The sequence below is a fragment of the Cervus elaphus genome, chromosome 5 (genome assembly GCF_910594005.1).
Source record: "Cervus elaphus chromosome 5, mCerEla1.1, whole genome shotgun sequence".
Lineage (NCBI taxonomy): Eukaryota > Metazoa > Chordata > Mammalia > Artiodactyla > Cervidae > Cervus > Cervus elaphus.
The window spans coordinates 117,637,759-117,656,322 of NC_057819.1; the positions used below are offsets into that span (position 1 = coordinate 117,637,759).

Consider the following 18,564-nt stretch of genomic DNA (forward strand, 5'->3'; position numbering starts at 1 on the left):
TAATAGTACATTGAGTGCACTGTAATTATTCTCGCCGTAGTCAGGTCATAGTATCCAACAGAAATTTCCTACCAACCTGCTGTATCCAAAGTTTTGTAAAAAGTTGTAGAAGTTGTTGATCTTTTTGATTTTATATTCAAAAAGTCTCTTTTTATAAATATTATTTATTATACAATGTATATACCTTTGAGTTAACTAAGATTATATATTATATAAATATATATATATTTGGAGAAAATATATTTCATCATGCAGTTTTTTTCTGTTAAGTCATTAAAGAGAAGGTAAACAAACGAAAACGGATACATTGTACAATGTGTGGAGTCTCCAGATTCATGCTCAGGAGGTCCAGAATATCAGGTTCTAAATGTGGGAGCCTCCACTCTGAAATGAGGGGCCCAACTTAAGGTCATCTCCTGTTTTCTCAGCAAGATCACCTGAGATGTCATGGACAATAGGTCTGATCTACTCAAGGGCTTTCTCACAGGCTCTCTTTGTTCTAAGTCAGCTTCTAAAAGAATTTCAACTTTTAGACATGAGTGACTTGGGCAGTAAGTCCTCTCATAGACTTCCAATGCACAAATTAATATCACAGACACTCAAGCGATAGGGCTCAAGGCTAATGGACCATGGGGTTGGCCACCAACTTAATCCCTTTCAAACCCATGATTTCAACTCTATTTATTGGGAAAATAGAATTTGCCCTCCTGAAAATGAACTTTGAGTGGAAATGGCCCTCCCCTGCTAGCTCCACTCCAAGCTTTGGAAGGGGTAGCTTCGTGGGAAGGAAGAAATGGTGTGCCCTGGGCTCTAGAATGGGTGTCACTGGAAGGGTTAGACTTATTTGGGCAGAACAGACCCACCAGTGGGCATGCTCTAGGGAGGGCATGCTCTCCTTGGACCGTGGCTTCAAAAGGACTCACCCGAAGCTTACAGGTAACGCCTTTTCAACAACCAGATGCTGTAACTCAGTTTTATGACCACAGACAATCCTTTGGTCTTCAGGCCTGCCCATAAAATGTCACCTTCGGTTTATCTGGCATGGCAAAAAGGTTTTCTCTCCCTTTATTTACCTTTATTAGGAATTAAGTAAATTCATCTCACTTCACAGAAGAAATAACAGGAAAACAGAAGAATCTGCCTCCTCTGGTGGAGGTGGGCTGCCCGTGATCTAACCTCAGATGAGTGAGGGCTCCTGGAAGTTCATGAATTTTCTTGTGCCCATGACGTGTCTTTATTTAGTACCTGAAAAGCTGAACCCACAAAAATGGTTCAGGTGTGCAATGAATGGGACGTGGAAAGGACACAGATCTCCCTGTCTCATGGGCTGCTTGTCTTTGTGCTTCACTTTTCCATAAAGCTAATAATACTCATCGACCCCAGTATTTTGGGTACTTGTTTTTAACCTATAAAATTGCTAAATGTTCAAATGGTCCCTAGTCACACTCACCAAGCCCATTTGTAATCCTTTCTATGATTAATTATGTTCTATGATTAAAGAGAACACAGTTTATAGCAGTGCTTGAACATTTAGTTTCTCCAGAAGCACAAATACTATTAAACATCTAAAAACAAGAGGAAGATCCAAAAAAAAAAGCCCCAAAGAAAAAAAGAAGATAATATAATGAGTTCAGCATTATTATTTTTCAAAGCAGTGTTAGTTTATGAAGGAAGAAGGGAAGTCTGTGAGACAGTTCAAGGATGAGATACAAATAAAGGAGGAAGAAGCAGAGAGTGGGGAACGATGATGGTGACATTATTCTAGGTGCGTTCGAGGATAGTGCGAAAATGTGCGAGGTTGATCTACACATACACACACACGTCAGTGAAGTTGTTGGTATTTCATCAAAATTATGGTTGCTACAGTGTCATCATTCCTCCTAGCTCAACAGAGAACTTGCTAGGAGGCAAAACATTATCTCCGCATTCATCTTATACTCCCGAAAATAGAGTGAGAGAGTCAGCTGTGTGGCGACCGTACGTTGGGAAAATTTCAAACCCAAGTCCTCCTTGCAAACTGTCTCCACTCCTTGGGACTCCTGCCGATCGCAGGCACCATCTCCTGCATCTTAATGCCACGGTGTCCACACAGCACACGCCTTCCGTGGGCCCGGCTCCAGTCTCAGCACCGCTTGCCAAGCTGAAGAGAAACTTCGGGTCATTTTGCAATAACTTCTGAAATTTACATGCTTTTCTGAACTCTCATACACACCTTTCCCAGTCACTTCTCTGAAGAGGCTGATGGATCAAGTTGTCAGGCAAGGAAAATGAAACCTTTACCTTCTGTGTTTGGGCTGGGTTGGTTGTTTATAGCTGACTCAGTGCTTCAAGTCTGTTTACCAGGATTTGATTATCAGACACCCTTGAATCTACTTTAAGACTTGTTGCTGAAACTTAGGCTGTTCACTGTAATTTTTAGGATACGAAAGTGAAAGCTGCTCAGCTTTGTTCGACTTTTTGCAACCCCATGGACTACAACAGTCCATGGAATTTTCTAGGCCAGAATACTGGAGTGGGTAGCCTTTCCCTTCTCTAGGGGATCCTCCCAACCCAGAGATCGAACCCAGGTCTCCCACATTGCAGGCGGATTCTTTACCAGCTGAGCCACAAGGGAAACCCTTAGGATATGAAAAGGCAGTCTTAAAACATATTTCAGGTTTAACTACCATTATCCAGTTTTTCTGTGTTACACTAAAAAAAAAAAAAGTTTCAGTAAAGTTGTAAAACTTTAGGAAAGAAAAATAACCCCCTTTTTTGAGGCTTCAATTACATCTTCTGACAAAAAGTAGCCTGTTAACTGTTCATCTGCAGAAGAAATTTAGGCAGCGGCCAGAGGAGTCACCATCACTTTATCACCAGGCTATGCTATGTACACGCTCTGCCTAGCATCAGCTCTGAAGAGTTCTGAAAAGGCTGAAGCCCTCCAATCCCAAGGTTACACGGGGACCAGGGAGATCCTCAGAGGCCTCCACACAGGAGGGTATGGACAGCTCCCAGGGGTCTGACCCTGCAGTCAGAGAAGCTCTAAGGCTGACCTCTCCCCACAAGTGTTGCTGGTTTTCTGGGTGGCTGTTAGTCCTACCCTGAGCTGCATCTAAGCATCAAGGTTTAGGCTAAAAGATGTGAGAGCTCAGAAACATGCCAAATGGATGGATACCAAAAGGAACCATGTGAAGGAATCTCACGGAGGGTGTTTGCATCTTTCGGTTTGTTATGTGTCACAGGAAGGACTAATTTTACTTGGGAAACAATTTTCCTTTCTGGTTTATTGCTAACCCGCTTAATGGCTTTGGTACACTTCAGTTTTTTAATAACAGGAAATAAGTAAAGGGGGTATAAAGATTCTTCTTGTGTGCCAACTTTATATAAAACTGGCTATCAAACTGTATTTGTTAAATTAACTATATTTTCTAAATAATTAAAGCCAGAGATTTTAAAATAAAAATCATCATCTCCTTACACTAGTTATAACAAGGAGGGGCTTTTCTGAGCCCCTTCTTCATATACTCTGGTCAGTTATGCATGTTGTCTTGTACAAAATATTGGTCTGTGACAGGATGTTTTTAAGTATATGTACTCTTTATTGCATTCCTTCATTTGCATTAAACAATATAATATTTATATTTCTTCAATATAGTTCTGGACAAAACACAAAGACATTAATCTTATTTAACAAGAGACATAAGTTAATACAAGGTATGCTGCTTTCATGGGAAGAGAAAAAAGAGGCAAGATCTAAAACAGATAAGGGGATCCAGGATACTGGCCACCAGGAACCACAGAATTTTTATAATACAATCCACTTTTTTTTTTAAAGCCACAAAATAAGCTAGAGATGAAAACCCAAAAGAAAGCAGATGCGACATATAAATCTACCAAAAATATACAGAGAGCAAGATCTGGAGATAATTTATCTTCTACCACAGGGACAGATGAGAGAGCTGCACCACGGACCACTGTGGTGACCCAAGTACCACCTGATGCCAAGCCTCACGTTAAGTACCTCCAGGTGGCCCCTGTCCTGGGAGCCGAAGCTGCAGCAGCAGCAGGGGAGGGGCACGTGTTCCATAAGTCTTCTCACCAAACATGACGACCTGATCACATTTCTTCCAACTCAGAACTACTGTTCTCCTTCCCTTTGGAAGAAGCGTGCAGAGGGGGAAGGAGACGTCTTCAGTGTACTGGAATGGATGTTAAAGGACTGAGGGGAGAGCACTAGAAAGTGGTTTATTTTTTCTGGAAAATAGTGTTTCATTTAGATGCTAGGGAGTACAGATAATTTAAAATAAAGGAAGGATACATTCTAAGTAAGTCATTAAGCTAGGGACAAAAGAAAAGTGGTGATCTAAAGAAGCCTTTAGTATTACTGGCCCACTTAGACCTGGGCACTAGTGAGTGCTGAGAGGGTTGTTACTTGAGTTGACACCTTTCTGTTTTGGGGTGTATGCTTTTACCATACACATCTCTCACAGGTTGTTAACAACATCTACCAAGTAGTAATGACCAGCGTTATCTCTTACCACTGAGCACATCACTTACATTAAAGGGATGGCACAGCCAACATGGTAATAATCTGACTTCCTATTAAGAAAGATCTCCTGATTGCAACCTAGAAACATCTCTGAAAATGACTGAGAACAGCATCTTAGAAATTCATAGCCCTGTTTCTTCAGGCAAAGATAACCAGCCTTCTGGGAGAAACTTGAACCAACTATCCAATGACCTGTAGTGTTAGCACAGGGAAGTTATGAGAGAATCCCTCTGAACCCAGTACCTCTAGTCACGGCTCCTAGTTTACAAGTGGAAAGCCTTCCTTCTACTAGGCCAACTGCTGTTTTGCAACATCAACATGTTTATTGAGCGTTTTCGGGTGGTGGTGGTAGGGAGCTTAGAACGTGTAGTGTTCATAAGTACAGTATGTTTTCCACGTTTAAGACTGAGCAAGAAGGAATCCGCTTACACGGAGAGGTGAGCACAGCATTCTAAAGCGAGTTCACACCTTCCACAAGAGGGAGTATCTCAGTGAGCACAGGGAAGGGAGTTTCATCGCACTCGTCATGCAGTGTGAGCACGTGTCGAAGGCAGGGGACATTTCACTGTGTTCAGCATCTTGAGGAGGTCGAGTGACGATCCCAGGCCATCTTCACCTTGGTCACTTTGCTTGGTCACTTTGCATTTGAAAATATTTCATGGTCATAGTCGAGGGGGCTACTGAAAAACCAAAACACACACGAAAAACAGATGAAGGGTCTGCAAAAAGCCCTTCATCACAAAACCACACTAAAAGCTTCTTAGTGGCTTCTCTACATTTTTCACTATGCATTTGCCATTAGAAGAGCATTTCACAAAAGAAAATGTTTACACTCCATGCATTTAAAAGCAGGTTCCAATAAATATGTACCATCGTGCTTTTTCCTGCCTTGTGACAAGGAAGTTTTGCGAAGCAGGACAGGGAGAGCAAACCAACAGTACAACCTACTTCCTTGCTGGGTCTCCTAGACCTACAACACAGTGGAGAATTCTAATAAATGGAAACAAAGTTGTCCAAGAGAGGTTGAGAATTCAAATTCACAGGCACTGTATAGCACTCTTAGAACAGGCACACAGGGGTTTACAAGACCAGGGAGTCTGGCTGGCGGTCTCGTGTCATATGTACTTACGCTCCTTCTTCTCTTAAGAGGGCCAAGAATTTTCTCACACGGTATTCGGGATCCATCTAAATACATCAGAAGCAATAAAGAAGACAGGTTAGTGGTGCCCTCTAACAACGATGCACTTACTTCATGCCAAGAAAATGACTGGTTTTATACTTTTTCAGGGCTTTGGTGAGCCACGGAAATGTGTTACCTGCTCCTTAACCAGGAGTCTGCTACAGAGCAAAGTGGACTATGTCACTCAAGGGAAGTGAGGAAGGATTTTGGAGCACAGAGAATCGCTATGCATGAGGTCATCCACAGGCACCTCAGCCCAGCGCCCCCTTAGCTGGTGCTGGGTGAGGAGGTGGCCCTGAGAAGCAGGTGTGAGAGCAGGGCTGGCCATTCACGGGGGTGCGAATGGCATCCAATTCATAGGGCTCATCCAAGGCATAGAAGTGGGACCAAAATGGAAGAAGCCAATTGATGCTGATTAAACAGTGAAAAAATAGCCTCTTAACTCTATATGAGTGATTCTTTAGCTTTTCTTAGTCTTGGTGTGCCTGGCATAGTTTTTTCTTCATAATTAATGATAACGGTTGTGCTGAAACTAAAACAGAAAATCAGTGGGACTGATTCCTCTGACATGCTCTCTGGATAATCCAGGTCTCCTGGGACTGAGAACAGCATTGAGTCTAAGAAAAGATGGGGGGCTCAGTTCTCACTCAGGTTGTAGGGTCTGGGTTGCTATTATTAATTATCCCTACTCATTTTCATTTCCTATTTCTTTAAAAAATTTTTCACTATATATCTTTTCTCTTTCTTTTTAATTTTATTTATTTATTTGTTTAGGCTGCACCAGGTCTTAGGTGAGGTATGTGGGATCTAGTTCTCTGACCAGAGATGGAATCTGGGCCCCCTGCTTTGGGAGTATGGAGTCCTATCCACTGGACCACTAAGGAAGTTCCTCATATTCATATTTCTATGAATTTGCTTAATTTTGTTTTATTCTCATTGGTCTACCAGAGATGTGAAGTTGTCAAAAAAAAATGATCATTAAAAACAGCTTTAATTCCTGAAGATGAATTTTTATTGTAAGAAACACACCTAACTTTGAAAAAATGTTCCAGGGCAAGAGTCTGTTCCCCAAGAGGGAACTCCCTGCCCTCCAGGAATAGCTTTCAAATGCTCGGCGCAGCTGTGGGTAAATGTGCAACTGGATTCCCCCCTCCAACCACTTTTTTTTTTTTTTTTAAAGACTTCTTCTCTTCTATCCCCCAAAAAATCCAAGTTTCAAATGTATCAAAGTTAAGAGGTCAGACTACAAAGGACTAAGAAAAAGTGTGAATAGTTAACAAGAGCAACATTTTTCCTCTTTGGGAATAGAATTACATATGAATCAATTGTCAAGTTCTTTTTCAAAAAAAAAGGAACTGGCTGGAGCTCTGCTGTAGTCAGTACTTGCAGGTCTTTGCCCATTAAACATATTTAATATGTGTGAGCAACGACTTACTGACTTGCCTGTAGCTATGGAATTAAAAGTCAAGGGAAAGGGAGGAAAAAAGTAATCTAGATAAATGACTTTATTCCCTCAGGTGACATCCAGTCAGAGCAGATCCTCAGCACTGTGCAAGTTTTAACAGAATTGTGTATGGTGAACAGAGAGGTAACATGACTTATATTCGGCTAAACTACATGCCTCTTCACTGAGACTCGGTCTCTCTAAGGCAGATCTAAAGAGAATTCACTCAGCTGCACGAAATCCATTTGACGTGAAGGGGTTCAAACTCAGAGGCCTATGAAGTGTCAGTCGCTGAAGATTAGGTCTGAGTGCCCCACTCTCACTTTCCACCCCACAAACAGAGGAGGCATTAACTTGATCACTGACCTGCGGGCATCAAAGGAAGAGAGGAAGGGGTAGGGATTGGGGAGAAAAACCCACATAGTTTCTTCTATGCAATTATTGAAAAAAAGTTGTGCTGAAACTTAAAGAAATGAAGCATAGAGCTGACTGTCTGACAGATTTATTTCTTCCAAGGAAAGAGCCAATACAAATGTATGTGCACCTTTACCAAGAATAATCCTCAGCAGAGTGATTAGTCTGGAACTTTAATTTACTACTCATAAGGAAAAACAGAAATAAACTGGCTTAAAAATAGTCCAGCTGAAGGTTTCTGAAAGCCACAATTTTAAAATAAATTGACCATCAAAGATTAAAAAAGCGTTCACTTTGTGATTGCAATTTGTTATTGGTTGAAGAGCCTATTTCAGCAGTAAATAAATTTCACCTGTGCCACCCACAGCTCATATCGATGGAGCAACAGGACTGAGCGTTAATGCATGATGCTCAGAATGCAGCCAGTCTGTCCACTGAGGACCCAGGAGAGATTCATTCAACAGAAATTGACTGAGGGCCTGACTATGTGTCCAGCTCTGTCTCAGGAGCTGTGGACTTAGTAGTGAGTGAGAGGCAAGATCCCTGAACTCAAACAGCTTGGAAGCGACACATTTAGTATCTGACTAGTATGTCAGATAAGGACAAGAAGACACAGGATGGGCACAGGTGGGGGGCGGTGGGGTTACAAAAAGAAGAAAGGTAAGGTGCCAGTAGACGTGAGAAGGTCTCAAAGAAGCTTCATCTGTTTTTGCCCAGGCAATAGCCTGGGGCTTAGTTTTCTATGTGATCCTGGATGCTTCAACCCTACCGTAGTTTGCATGAAATTTCTAGGAGCCCTGCCAGGGGAGAATATATACAGCCTCTGTCTAATCTCTACACTCAATCACCTTGTCCCTGAGACAGTCTCCCAGGCCCGCTCTGGTGTCTGCGCATTGCTTCCTGACTTCTGATGGACAATGCCAGGTCCTTCCCCCTCCACCCTCTTAGATCACTAGCTGCGACCTTGGTTAACTCAGTGACAACTGGTGGGACTCTCAGGATCCTCACCTCTAAAATCAGGGGGCGGCAGAAATTGTTCTTCCAAGTCCTTTCTAACTGTAAAACCTAGTGACTCCGTAAATTAAAATGTAATTTTATCATCTTTTCTCCTATTTTTGAATTTTAAGTAGGAAAGAAAGTACCAATAAGTTGTTGTTTGATCTCAGAAACAGGTTACTAACACCAACTGGACTCTGGAAATAATATAGGAGACTTTCAACTTTAAACCTTAGTAAGAGAACGATAACACCTGTTGGGATAATACTGTGAACCTTCTGTGTCTGAACTATATGGAGAAGGAAGCATCTTACCTGTAGGGACATCTCAATCAACATTAGTAACTTCTTGATTCCTATCCAGACCTTCTTCCCTTTGACTTGCTGTGTAATTGTGGTGCGTTCTTCATCCTTGAAGTTGCCCAATAGCTACGAAAACAATAAAAGTAAGGAAAGCATTATATAAGGACATCAACAACATTAATTCCCACATTTACCCTTAAAAGAATAGTGATAAGAACTTCCTGACTGGTTCAACCTGACAGAATTCTCTCATATTTTAAAACCCAACTTGACTTTTCTGAATCCATTAAGTGCAATTATGAAAATGAAAACTGGAATCTTAAACCCTATTTTCTTATGGACCTTCAGTATAATTTAGAGGTATGTTTGCTGGGGGAAAAATAGCTCCAATCCATAATAAATATCAGTTAAAATTTTTAACATTCCATTCTAAGAATAATCTGTATATGTCAAAGCAGACTAAATTTAATTCTCTCACTCAACCTCGGCACAAAAACTGCTCAAACAGGTAAGCTGGAAACATTTATCATATAGCTTTTATTTCGTTGGGAATATGCCCAATTGTACAGGTCTTGAGGATTTTAAGATGCCTTCCTGACTCTATTGCTGCTGACAAGTAACTAAATAATCTTTCTTAACACTTCATCAAGTCATTTGTGAACACTAATATTAATCAAAAGTTTAATAAAGGATATACATTTTTTAAAAAATTAAAGACTATGTCATCCTCAAAAAAGAAAATATTTCCATATTATGAACTTGTTAATAAAAAGATTCAAGGCTTTAATTATTGCTCAAATTGATTAACTGCAAGTAAATGGATTTAATGCTACTATGAAGAACTGAATTTTCTATATATTGATTATTCTACTTCCCTCCCCCTACCCAAAGCTTCTGGCCCATGTAATCTATGCATTAGTCATGCTGGGCACAGAGTAATTCATTCCTGGCAGTTTACATGCTGCTTCTACTGAGGAATGAAGAATTACTTCACTCTGACTTGTATTTCTCTTTTTCCTCTAATTCCTGAAAGTGACTGGAGGTGTATCCTGGGTTCCGCGTTCTGTGTTAACACAGAACTAAACACCAGGTGCGATGCCTGGGGCACCCGTAGCTCCTTTTGTTGGGCAGTGTGCACTCCACTCCCTCATCCTCACCTCCAGAGCCTCCAGCAGCTGCTCCCCTGTGGCGATGTTGGGCACGTGGATGGTGGTGCTGAAGGCATTAAGCATTTCCATCTCCTGAAGGACATCTTTGCGGCTCGTGGTCCCGATGATAAGAAGCTTGCGACCCTGATCATAGGGAGAAAAGGTGTTAAAACACAAAGGAAAGAACTTATTAGGAAATCAGACTAAGCCTGAACAACACTCATTTATTTAATTGCAGAAATGCAAATGCTTAGGCAAAATAGAAGGAAAAAATTCAGAACTATCCTCTTGAAAATCTTCTTTTTGGCCGCATCACACGGTGTGTGGGATCTTAAGTTTCCTGTCCTGCAATGGACGTGGGGAATCTTAACCGCTGGACTGCTAGGGAAGTCTCTTGAAAAATCATTTTAAAAATGTTATCAACAACATGATTCAGAAAAAGCGACACTTTCTTCAGCACGTGGTTCAGAAAGAAGCAACTGCTCTTTCTCCTCATCCACATCAGTAACATCCCGGGTCAGTAAATCAGGAAAATACACAAACCAAACAGAAAGATACTTTACTATATGTCTGCAATTCATCTCCACAGCCAATATACACATATTTCAACATATGTATGGTTGGGGCAGGGGAAAAATGAGTGAAAGTCCTTGCCACCCACTTAGCAAGACTTTATTAATGCTTTTTAGGAGAGGTCCTCGGATAATAATAATTGTTTACATTTATGCAGCAGTGAAAGGCATGGTGCTATATGTTTCACATAATTGTCTCATTTAATGTTTTTAACTTCATTTTAATTTTTAGCCTCCTAATATAACAAGGAATGTTTAAAAACTGTATCAGGCTTAGGCCACCATTCCTGATTCCCACAGTCCAGAAGCAACCATTTTCTACTCTCTGGGTTTTTCTTGTATTTAATTCCTTATCTTTAAATAACAATAGCACTCTCTTATTTTTAGATCTTTCTTTTTGGCTTTAAATATTATTTCCTGAATTCCTATTATGGAAGATGGAGATTTAATACTAATTTTGCACTAATCCCGCACCTCCAATATGTCCCTTTTCTCATCCTTCCAATATAATTATTTCACAATCTCTGGTTAAATCTATACTCAGTATTTATTATGATTATATAAATATGATTTATGGTTAAGCCATGTAGTATCTTTTCTTGGGCAACATTTTGCTCTTGTTAAGAGTTAATAATTGCCATTTTCCCCCTTTGCTTAGTTTATCAGGTACTTACCACAAATTCATCCCCAAACAAATATAGCCACAAATATCATGCCAGTATGTCCAAACATGTTAGGGAATTTTAAAGTTTTGGGTGTATTTTTTAAAATTTTATTTATTTATTTTATTTATTTTTGGCTGTGCTGGGTCTTCACTGCTCCATGAGGGCTTTTCTCCAGTTGCAGGGAGCAGGGGCTACTCTCTTGCCGTGGTGCATGGGCTTCACACAGCAGTAGCTTCTCGCTTCAGAGCATGGGCTCTAGGCACAAGCTCGATAGCCACGGTACACAGGCTTAGCTGCCCTGTTGCATGGAGGATGTTCCCGGATCAGGGATTGAACCCGTGTCTACTGCATTGGCAGGCAGATTCTTTACCACTGAGCCATCAGAGAAACCCCTTGGGTGTTTTTCCTTGAAGGCATTCCCCTCGTGGAGTCCTCTGTATCTCAGAGATCAATCTGAACCGACTGTTCTCTATGCTGCCTGCACAAGTTATAGCTATAGAACCTTCTTCTCTCCTCTCCGAGATTCCATGTCTCCTAGCCCTCTCCCCCCCCCCCCCCCCCCCCCCGTTTATTCCCTCTCTTCCATGGTACACAGACTTCAAAAGTTTCCTGAGGAAAAGTGTATAAGAGGTAAAAACTTTAAGACCTGGAAATGCCTTTATTCCATCCTTAATATTGTACACTTCATACTCGATAGTAAGGCTAGGTATAGACCATAAGGCTAGAAATAATTTTCCCCTCAGTATTATCAAGTCACTGTTCTATTGTCTTTTAATTTTCAGTGCTGCTGACTAGAAGACTGATGCCATTTTGATTTTCTGACTCATGGCTTCTAACTTTTAAAAAACCTTTTCTTTATCTCTGTGTCCTATAAGTTATAAACCTTCAGGTAAGTCACTCTTTATTTCCTGAACGTTTCTTTTTTAAAAAAATCACATACTGTTATATTTCATGGATACTATCTTATTTTAGATCTCTGTGAATACTGCAAATTTTTAAAAATGTTTTCTTATTTTCTCTGCTTTGTCTTTGTTTCCTCTGAGTTCCTTTTTTCCCCCCTTATTTGTTCATTGGTGGTTTTCTTCAAGGGCCTGGTGATTGTTGGATGACTATTCATATTTAAGAGTTAAACTAATAACTGGAAGCTCTGAGTCTGAGGGTTTCACAATTGGATGGTAAGATTGGCTGATTACTGGGGGTCCCTCAAAGGTCAGGATGTGTACATTTTCCCCAGAGAATCTTTCAGTCTCCTTCCTGAGGGATACACAGCCTACTTTCCAACATATTTCGCGGGAATCCATGAGGGAAAGGGTTGGGTATCTCACCACTCAGGATGAAGACGTCCACTCACTCCTGTCTGCAGTACGGTGCCCTTTTAGATCCCTCTCATGCAGTGTCCATTATGCTCCCAAGAATTAAGTAGCAGTATTATCTCCACTTTACTGTGGAAGCTATTAAGTCTTATAGATTTGACTAATCTGTTCAAGGTCTAATAACTAATAAATGATAGAACCAAGAATGGAAACCAAATCCAGAATCCAAAATTGTATACTGCCTTTTTTCATGAAGAAAAACACATTTTAAAAATGTTTACTTGGAAAATGGAAGAAGAATGGACTTTAAACTATGTCACTAGATTTATGATACACACTCATTCCACAGATAAGACTTTAATTCAATCATTCAACCTATTCTCAGATCTCAGAAACTCAGGCCATTAAAATAAATGAGGGAATAAAAAAGTTATTATGTGAAAATTAAAGATTTTAAGAAACTGAAGCTGCTGCCGCTGCTAAGTCGCTTCAGTCGTGTCCGACTCTGTGCGACCCCATAGATGGCAGCCCACCAGGCTCCTCTATCCCTGAGATTCTCCAGGCATAATGCTGGAGTGGGTTGCCATTTCCTTCTCCAATGCATGAAAGTGAAAAGTGAAAGTGAAGTCGCTCAGTCATGTCCGACTCTTAGTGACCCTATGGACTGCAGCCTACCAGGCTCCTTCATCCATGGGATTGTCCAGGCAAGAGTACTGGAGTGGGCTGCCATTTCCTTCTCCAAAGAAACTGAAGATCAGATGCCAAAACAATTACACTTTGGGTTTTGTCAATATTAAACCACTATTGCTAATAAGGCATGCTAGCTTTTCTCAGTCTTAACTGATTGTTTTTGTCCATCTATTGTGACAAGAATAGATATTATAAGAACATAAACAACAGCCTATCAAAGAAACAAAGTTGAGGCTTTCTGATATAAGCAGTAATTGGCATATCAAGTGCCTGTGCAAAGACAATGAGGGAGAAATATACCTATGAAGTATAGAGATTAAAGGGTAATCATTGTTATTATTCCAGAAATCAACTCGCCAAAAATCAAACACATTGTCAACAGACCCTTACCAAGCTTCTGGATGAATATGGAATAGACCTTACATATACAGAGAGACAGATACAAAAGAGATCATTAGAATACAATATGGAGAGGTAGAGGTAAAGGTACAGGATTTCATGGAAGAGAAGAAATGTGTGGCAGAGAAACATCTCCCTTTCCAGACAATATCTGAACTGTCTTAACAAGTGAGTGGGTTGACTTGGAGATGAAGGGGAAGGACATTCCAAGTCTGAAGGAGCAGAAACAGATAAATCCAAAGGCAAAATAACAAAAACTGAGATGTCAGGGGGTAATTAAGAACACAGAAAGACACCGAAGGGCTTTCCTGGTGGCTCAGATGGTAAAGCATCTGCCTGCAATGCAGGTGACACAGCCTCGATCCCTGGGTTGGGAAGATCCCCTAGAGAAGGGAATGGCAACCCACTCCAGTATTCTTGCCTGGAGAATCCCATTAACAGAGGAGCCTGGTGGGCTACAGTCTATGGGGTCGGACACGACTGAGCGACTAACACTAACTAAAGACATATAAACTTCTACTATGTAACAGTAAAGTAGTGCTTTTTACATTCAAGCTATTTTTCAACATTAAATTCTGAAAACTTGGGAACTTATCTCAAAACCACATAGGCTGGTACATCTTCATTATAATTAAAGATAACTGTTGGGACTTCCCTGGTGGTCCAGTGGCTAACACTCCATGCTCCCAATGCAGAGGGCTCAGGTTTGATGCCTGGTCAGGGAACTAGATCCCACATGCTGCAACTAAGACCTGGCACAGCCAAATAAATATTTTTTAAAAAGAACAAAATTAAAAAAAAAAAAAAGTTACTTTGCTTTTTTTTCTTTAGGTTTTCAATGTTCCTAAGTCGCTAATTCAGGCTCCCTCATTTTGCTCCTCTCTTACAGAAGACAACACTGGCCCTCGAAGAATGGCTTGCTAACCATTCTAAAAGCTGAATGGCCATTTTCCTAGTGAAACTCTGTCTTATATTACCAGTGACTATGCGCTTCAGAGTGTTGAAAGACTGGGAAATGTGGAGCAACTTATAATGGAGACGCTAATTTATGTTTTGCTTTTCTTCTTGTTTAACAAGACTGCAAACACTGCAGAGAGGTCATGACCCAGGCAAGTTCGGGCCTTGACTTGTAAGCATCATCTTCAAGAAAACACCGAAAAACATTACCAAATAATTAAATTGTGCTGGGTCATTTTGTATATTAATTAGTGGTAGTACTCATGAGGCAGCTTTATCATGAAAAACCAGCTCTGAATATATTTAATATCCTAAATCACACTGGAGAACATTCTGGAGAAAAAGTTGCCAGCAACATGAGGTGGGAAGGCCAACTTTAAAAACAGAAGTAGAGTTCAACCCAGAAAGAGAAATCCAACTTGTTAATGTGTGGCTACCAGTCTGAATCTATAGTGCCAAAACATGCCCCTTGATGGGAAGAAAAGAGGCAGAGAGATAACTTACTTGGGAAAAAACTGTTCCCAGAATACTCTTTCCTGAGATTTTCCAGTTCTGATGCAATAAAGAAAAGGCCTAAATAAAATGACTATCTGCCAATCGGATTATGATAAACATTGTTCCAAGGTTAAATAAGTATTAGTTAACTAATTCTTACTACTATAAGAAGCAACTCAGGTGAAAACATTACCATGAAAAAGGCAGGGCTCAGTCAGGTGTTGATCCTTCAAAAAAACACTTCTTTACATGATGAAGAATGAGCCAAGTACTAAGCAGTATCTAAGCCTTTTGCCACACAAAGGACTAACCAGATAATCCACACCCTTTCATAGGTCCTGCCCATTGATTGGCCCCAATAAACTGATTTGTAACAAAAGTTCATGTGGAAGAAAGCTCTTTTTTTTCCTCTCCCTTAAATAAAAATGCCACCAATGTAATACTGCAGTGAAATGGAAGGGCTGATTTTAACCTGCTAACAAAAGTAAAGTCAGTTATGCAGTAAAGAAAGGCCAATTCTTTCCGTATCTTTCAGTGCTGAGCAAGGGCAATACACCCTGGGTGAGAAGAATGAACTGGGAACAATTGGAAACCCTGAAATGGATTAAGAAGTGAGTGTGTCGGGAGCCTTAAACTTTATTTTCTCGTTGTTAGAATTTGAAGCTTTTGTAAATAAAAGTGAAGTTTCTCTGAATTTGGAATTTATAAGCCCAGGAAGTAAAAGACAAAATAGATTAGCTGATCAGATCATGAACACGAATTGACTCTGTTCAAGTATGTATGGAATTATGAGATCTGGTTTGTGCCTCCAAAGTGAGTACGATCCAGCTGGGGAGAGTGAGTAAATATTCAGAGACCAAGGAACACACCATCAAACACGAATGAGTAAAGGCACAGGGGCACAGCTTTACTGGCAGAGGGTCTTCTGGGAAGATTCCTGTAGTATCACAGAGACGCTGGTGAAGAGGAGGCCCTGGAGGAGAAGGAATGAGTCTCCTAATTCCCCCGTGGGTGGTGGAAGCAGCTGAGCTAGAACACTAAGGGCTGAAAACAGAGTCTTCTTAGAGCAGAGGGGAGTAGGTAGCCAAAAAAAAGGGAAGACTCCGAATACTAAACTAAGGAAGGAAGTTTAGTATAAAAAGCAACAAGAAACTAAAGAAGGTGCTGGAGGAGGAAGAACTGGGATGAAGAGAAAGATGATCCTAGTAGTCTCATGCCGGGCGGTCCAGAGGCCTGAGGGGGCTGCTATGAGAAGGGCATCTCTGAAATAAGGTCTCAGAGCATGTGTGCCCAGGGAGGATCTGCATCTTTTCATCAGTGATGCACACACATGCCTCCCTTTTAAATGCAAGCCCGGGGTGGGCTGAAAGCAAGGGAGGAGAGGCAAGTTCCCTGACAGATAGGGGCTTGGTGCCATGGAACAAGTACAGGTTCCGTCATTCACACCTGGGTGATGTGGGTTAGATTACTGAACTTCTCAGCATCTGTCTCCTCCTCAACCATAAAAATGGGATTACAAATCCTATTTCTACCTGTTAGAGAAGAGCAGGAGGTGAGGATACTTGGGGGATGGGGACCTCTGCCATCACTGTCAGGGGAGGGAGGAAGGAAAGGAAGTGAGACGGTCTTGAGAGGAACCTGAAAAGTTGTCCTCTGCCCGGGATTGGGATGTCAGGAGTCTGTGACCTCAGGTCAGGTGGATGAGCACTGGGCACCTGAGAATTCCTCTTTCTAACAAGGCAGGCAGGGCACTGGCCTCAAAAGATGCCGAGAGAGCACACTCTTCCAGAGGGCCAAGATGCACTCTGTTCAGGGGAGATGAGTGCTCCAATCTTCAGCTTAGCTAGGGTGACATTGAGGCCCAGACGAGGCCTAAAGCTAAAGATCAAATACCCCTCAGAAGCAGTGGTGGCAGCGGGCAAGAGTGAGGCGCCTTGATGAGAGGCAGCGACTCCGAGGAGAAATCAGCTCAGGGCAGAGGCTGCGAAGCTTTCCTGATAAGAGGTGCTTCAGTTCATCCCATATACTAGTTTCCTTCTTGAAATGGAGTAACAACTCATATTTTAATTTAGTTCAATGTAGATTAAAAGAAAAAAATTCTACTTACCATAGAGCTTGTACAACTTTACCACTACATTTATTTGCAAGCCTGAATCTTGTTTCTAGCCTGTTGACTCCCTGGGGGCAGGGCCATGCTTGATTCATCTCCGTCCTTGCGGTTCAGAGCACAGCACGCCTGGTGCACGAAAGACACTCCCATGTTCCCTCTGCTGAGAATGCTTTTCCCTGATACAGCCACGTGGTTCTCTGCCTCAGAGTCAGAGCTCTGCTTGAGTGTCACCTTTCCCATAAGGCCCACCTTTCCCATAAGACCCTTTTTCATCTCCCTTTATCAGGCTCTATCCGCCTCCCCCAACAGTAGGGATCACCTTTTAACATACTATATACTTAACTCATTTATTCTACTTATTTCTGGTCTTCCCTTGTGAGGACAGGACTTGTGTCTGTCTGGTTTTATTGATGGTTCCAGGGCTAGCATAGTGCCTTGAACGTGGTGACCCATTAAACACACTCGTGTTGAATGAATGAATGGTGATCTCAGTGTAGGTGTCAAGCGCCACAGATCACTCCTCCACTTCTCTGTTACATTTTCCCTTCTGGTCCTGGAACAACACACACTATACTGGAATGTTCAACAGGAAAATAAGTACCTACAGTTATAGTGTCTATATCTCTGAGTCCCAAGTGTTGAATACTGTATCAACAAGTTTTTAAGAAAACAATCTAGAATGAATGGCATGTATGCTTCATTTACAATGTAAGCAGATGCAAAGGATGTCAGACCACTTTCTTTTAGCTAATCAATTGATAGTCAAAAGTTAAGCTGTAACTATTCATTAACACAGACTACTCTCAGAGAAAAGACTCATTAGAAGCCATTACTTTAAGCTGGCAAGGTAAGTATTGTTACGCATCTCCTACAGCTCTTGGTTTCCCCAAATCCAGGGGAAAATCTGACTACTATTAAAAACAACCAAGAGTCTGGACAGTGAAATGAGAGCAATGGGGCCTCTTTGCATATCCTGCATGTATTTGATTTCTCGATGCTCCAACGTCTGTAACTTTTTTTGGTAGTTAAATGTTTCAGTTGAATAACAAAGGAAGGATGTTTCAAATAAATCATGCTACAACGAGGCAGACAACTACACTTAAACTCTCCATTAGATTTTACCCTGAAGCAAATTCTTAGTCTGCTGGCTTTGTAACCATCCTCCTGGTGCTGCCAGTAGGAAAGAGGTCAACAGGGAGGGGAATTCATGATGCACACTGACTATGAAATATGCAACTTCACCCCAAATAATTTAAAATAATTACTAAAGACAAGAGCAGACCACTTTGAGATACTAAAGAATATCTTAGTACCAGTTTGTGAAAAAGACATGGAATCATCAGACTAT

General features: G+C 41.2%; 1 protein-coding gene across 4 annotated transcripts in view; it reads right to left on the bottom strand.

Moving 5' to 3' along the window:
- Positions 1 to 3,558: 3,558 nt before the first annotated feature.
- Positions 3,559 to 18,564, bottom strand: part of NSF (N-ethylmaleimide sensitive factor, vesicle fusing ATPase) — a 146,870-nt gene continuing 131,864 nt past the window's right edge. For 2 of the 4 annotated variants that reach the window (XM_043904909.1, XM_043904908.1), the window contains exons 18-22: positions 10,025 to 10,159; positions 8,880 to 8,993; positions 5,661 to 5,716; positions 5,402 to 5,501; positions 3,559 to 5,211 (exon numbers count right to left, since the gene is read on the bottom strand). In XM_043904909.1, the coding sequence (XP_043760844.1) occupies positions 5,209 to 5,211; positions 5,402 to 5,501; positions 5,661 to 5,716; positions 8,880 to 8,993; positions 10,025 to 10,159 (408 nt within the window). In that variant the 3' untranslated portion in view covers positions 3,559 to 5,208. The remainder of the gene's footprint in view (positions 5,212 to 5,401; positions 5,502 to 5,660; positions 5,717 to 8,879; positions 8,994 to 10,024; positions 10,160 to 18,564) is intronic. The other 2 variants (XM_043904911.1, XM_043904910.1) reach the window with 1 other exon arrangement.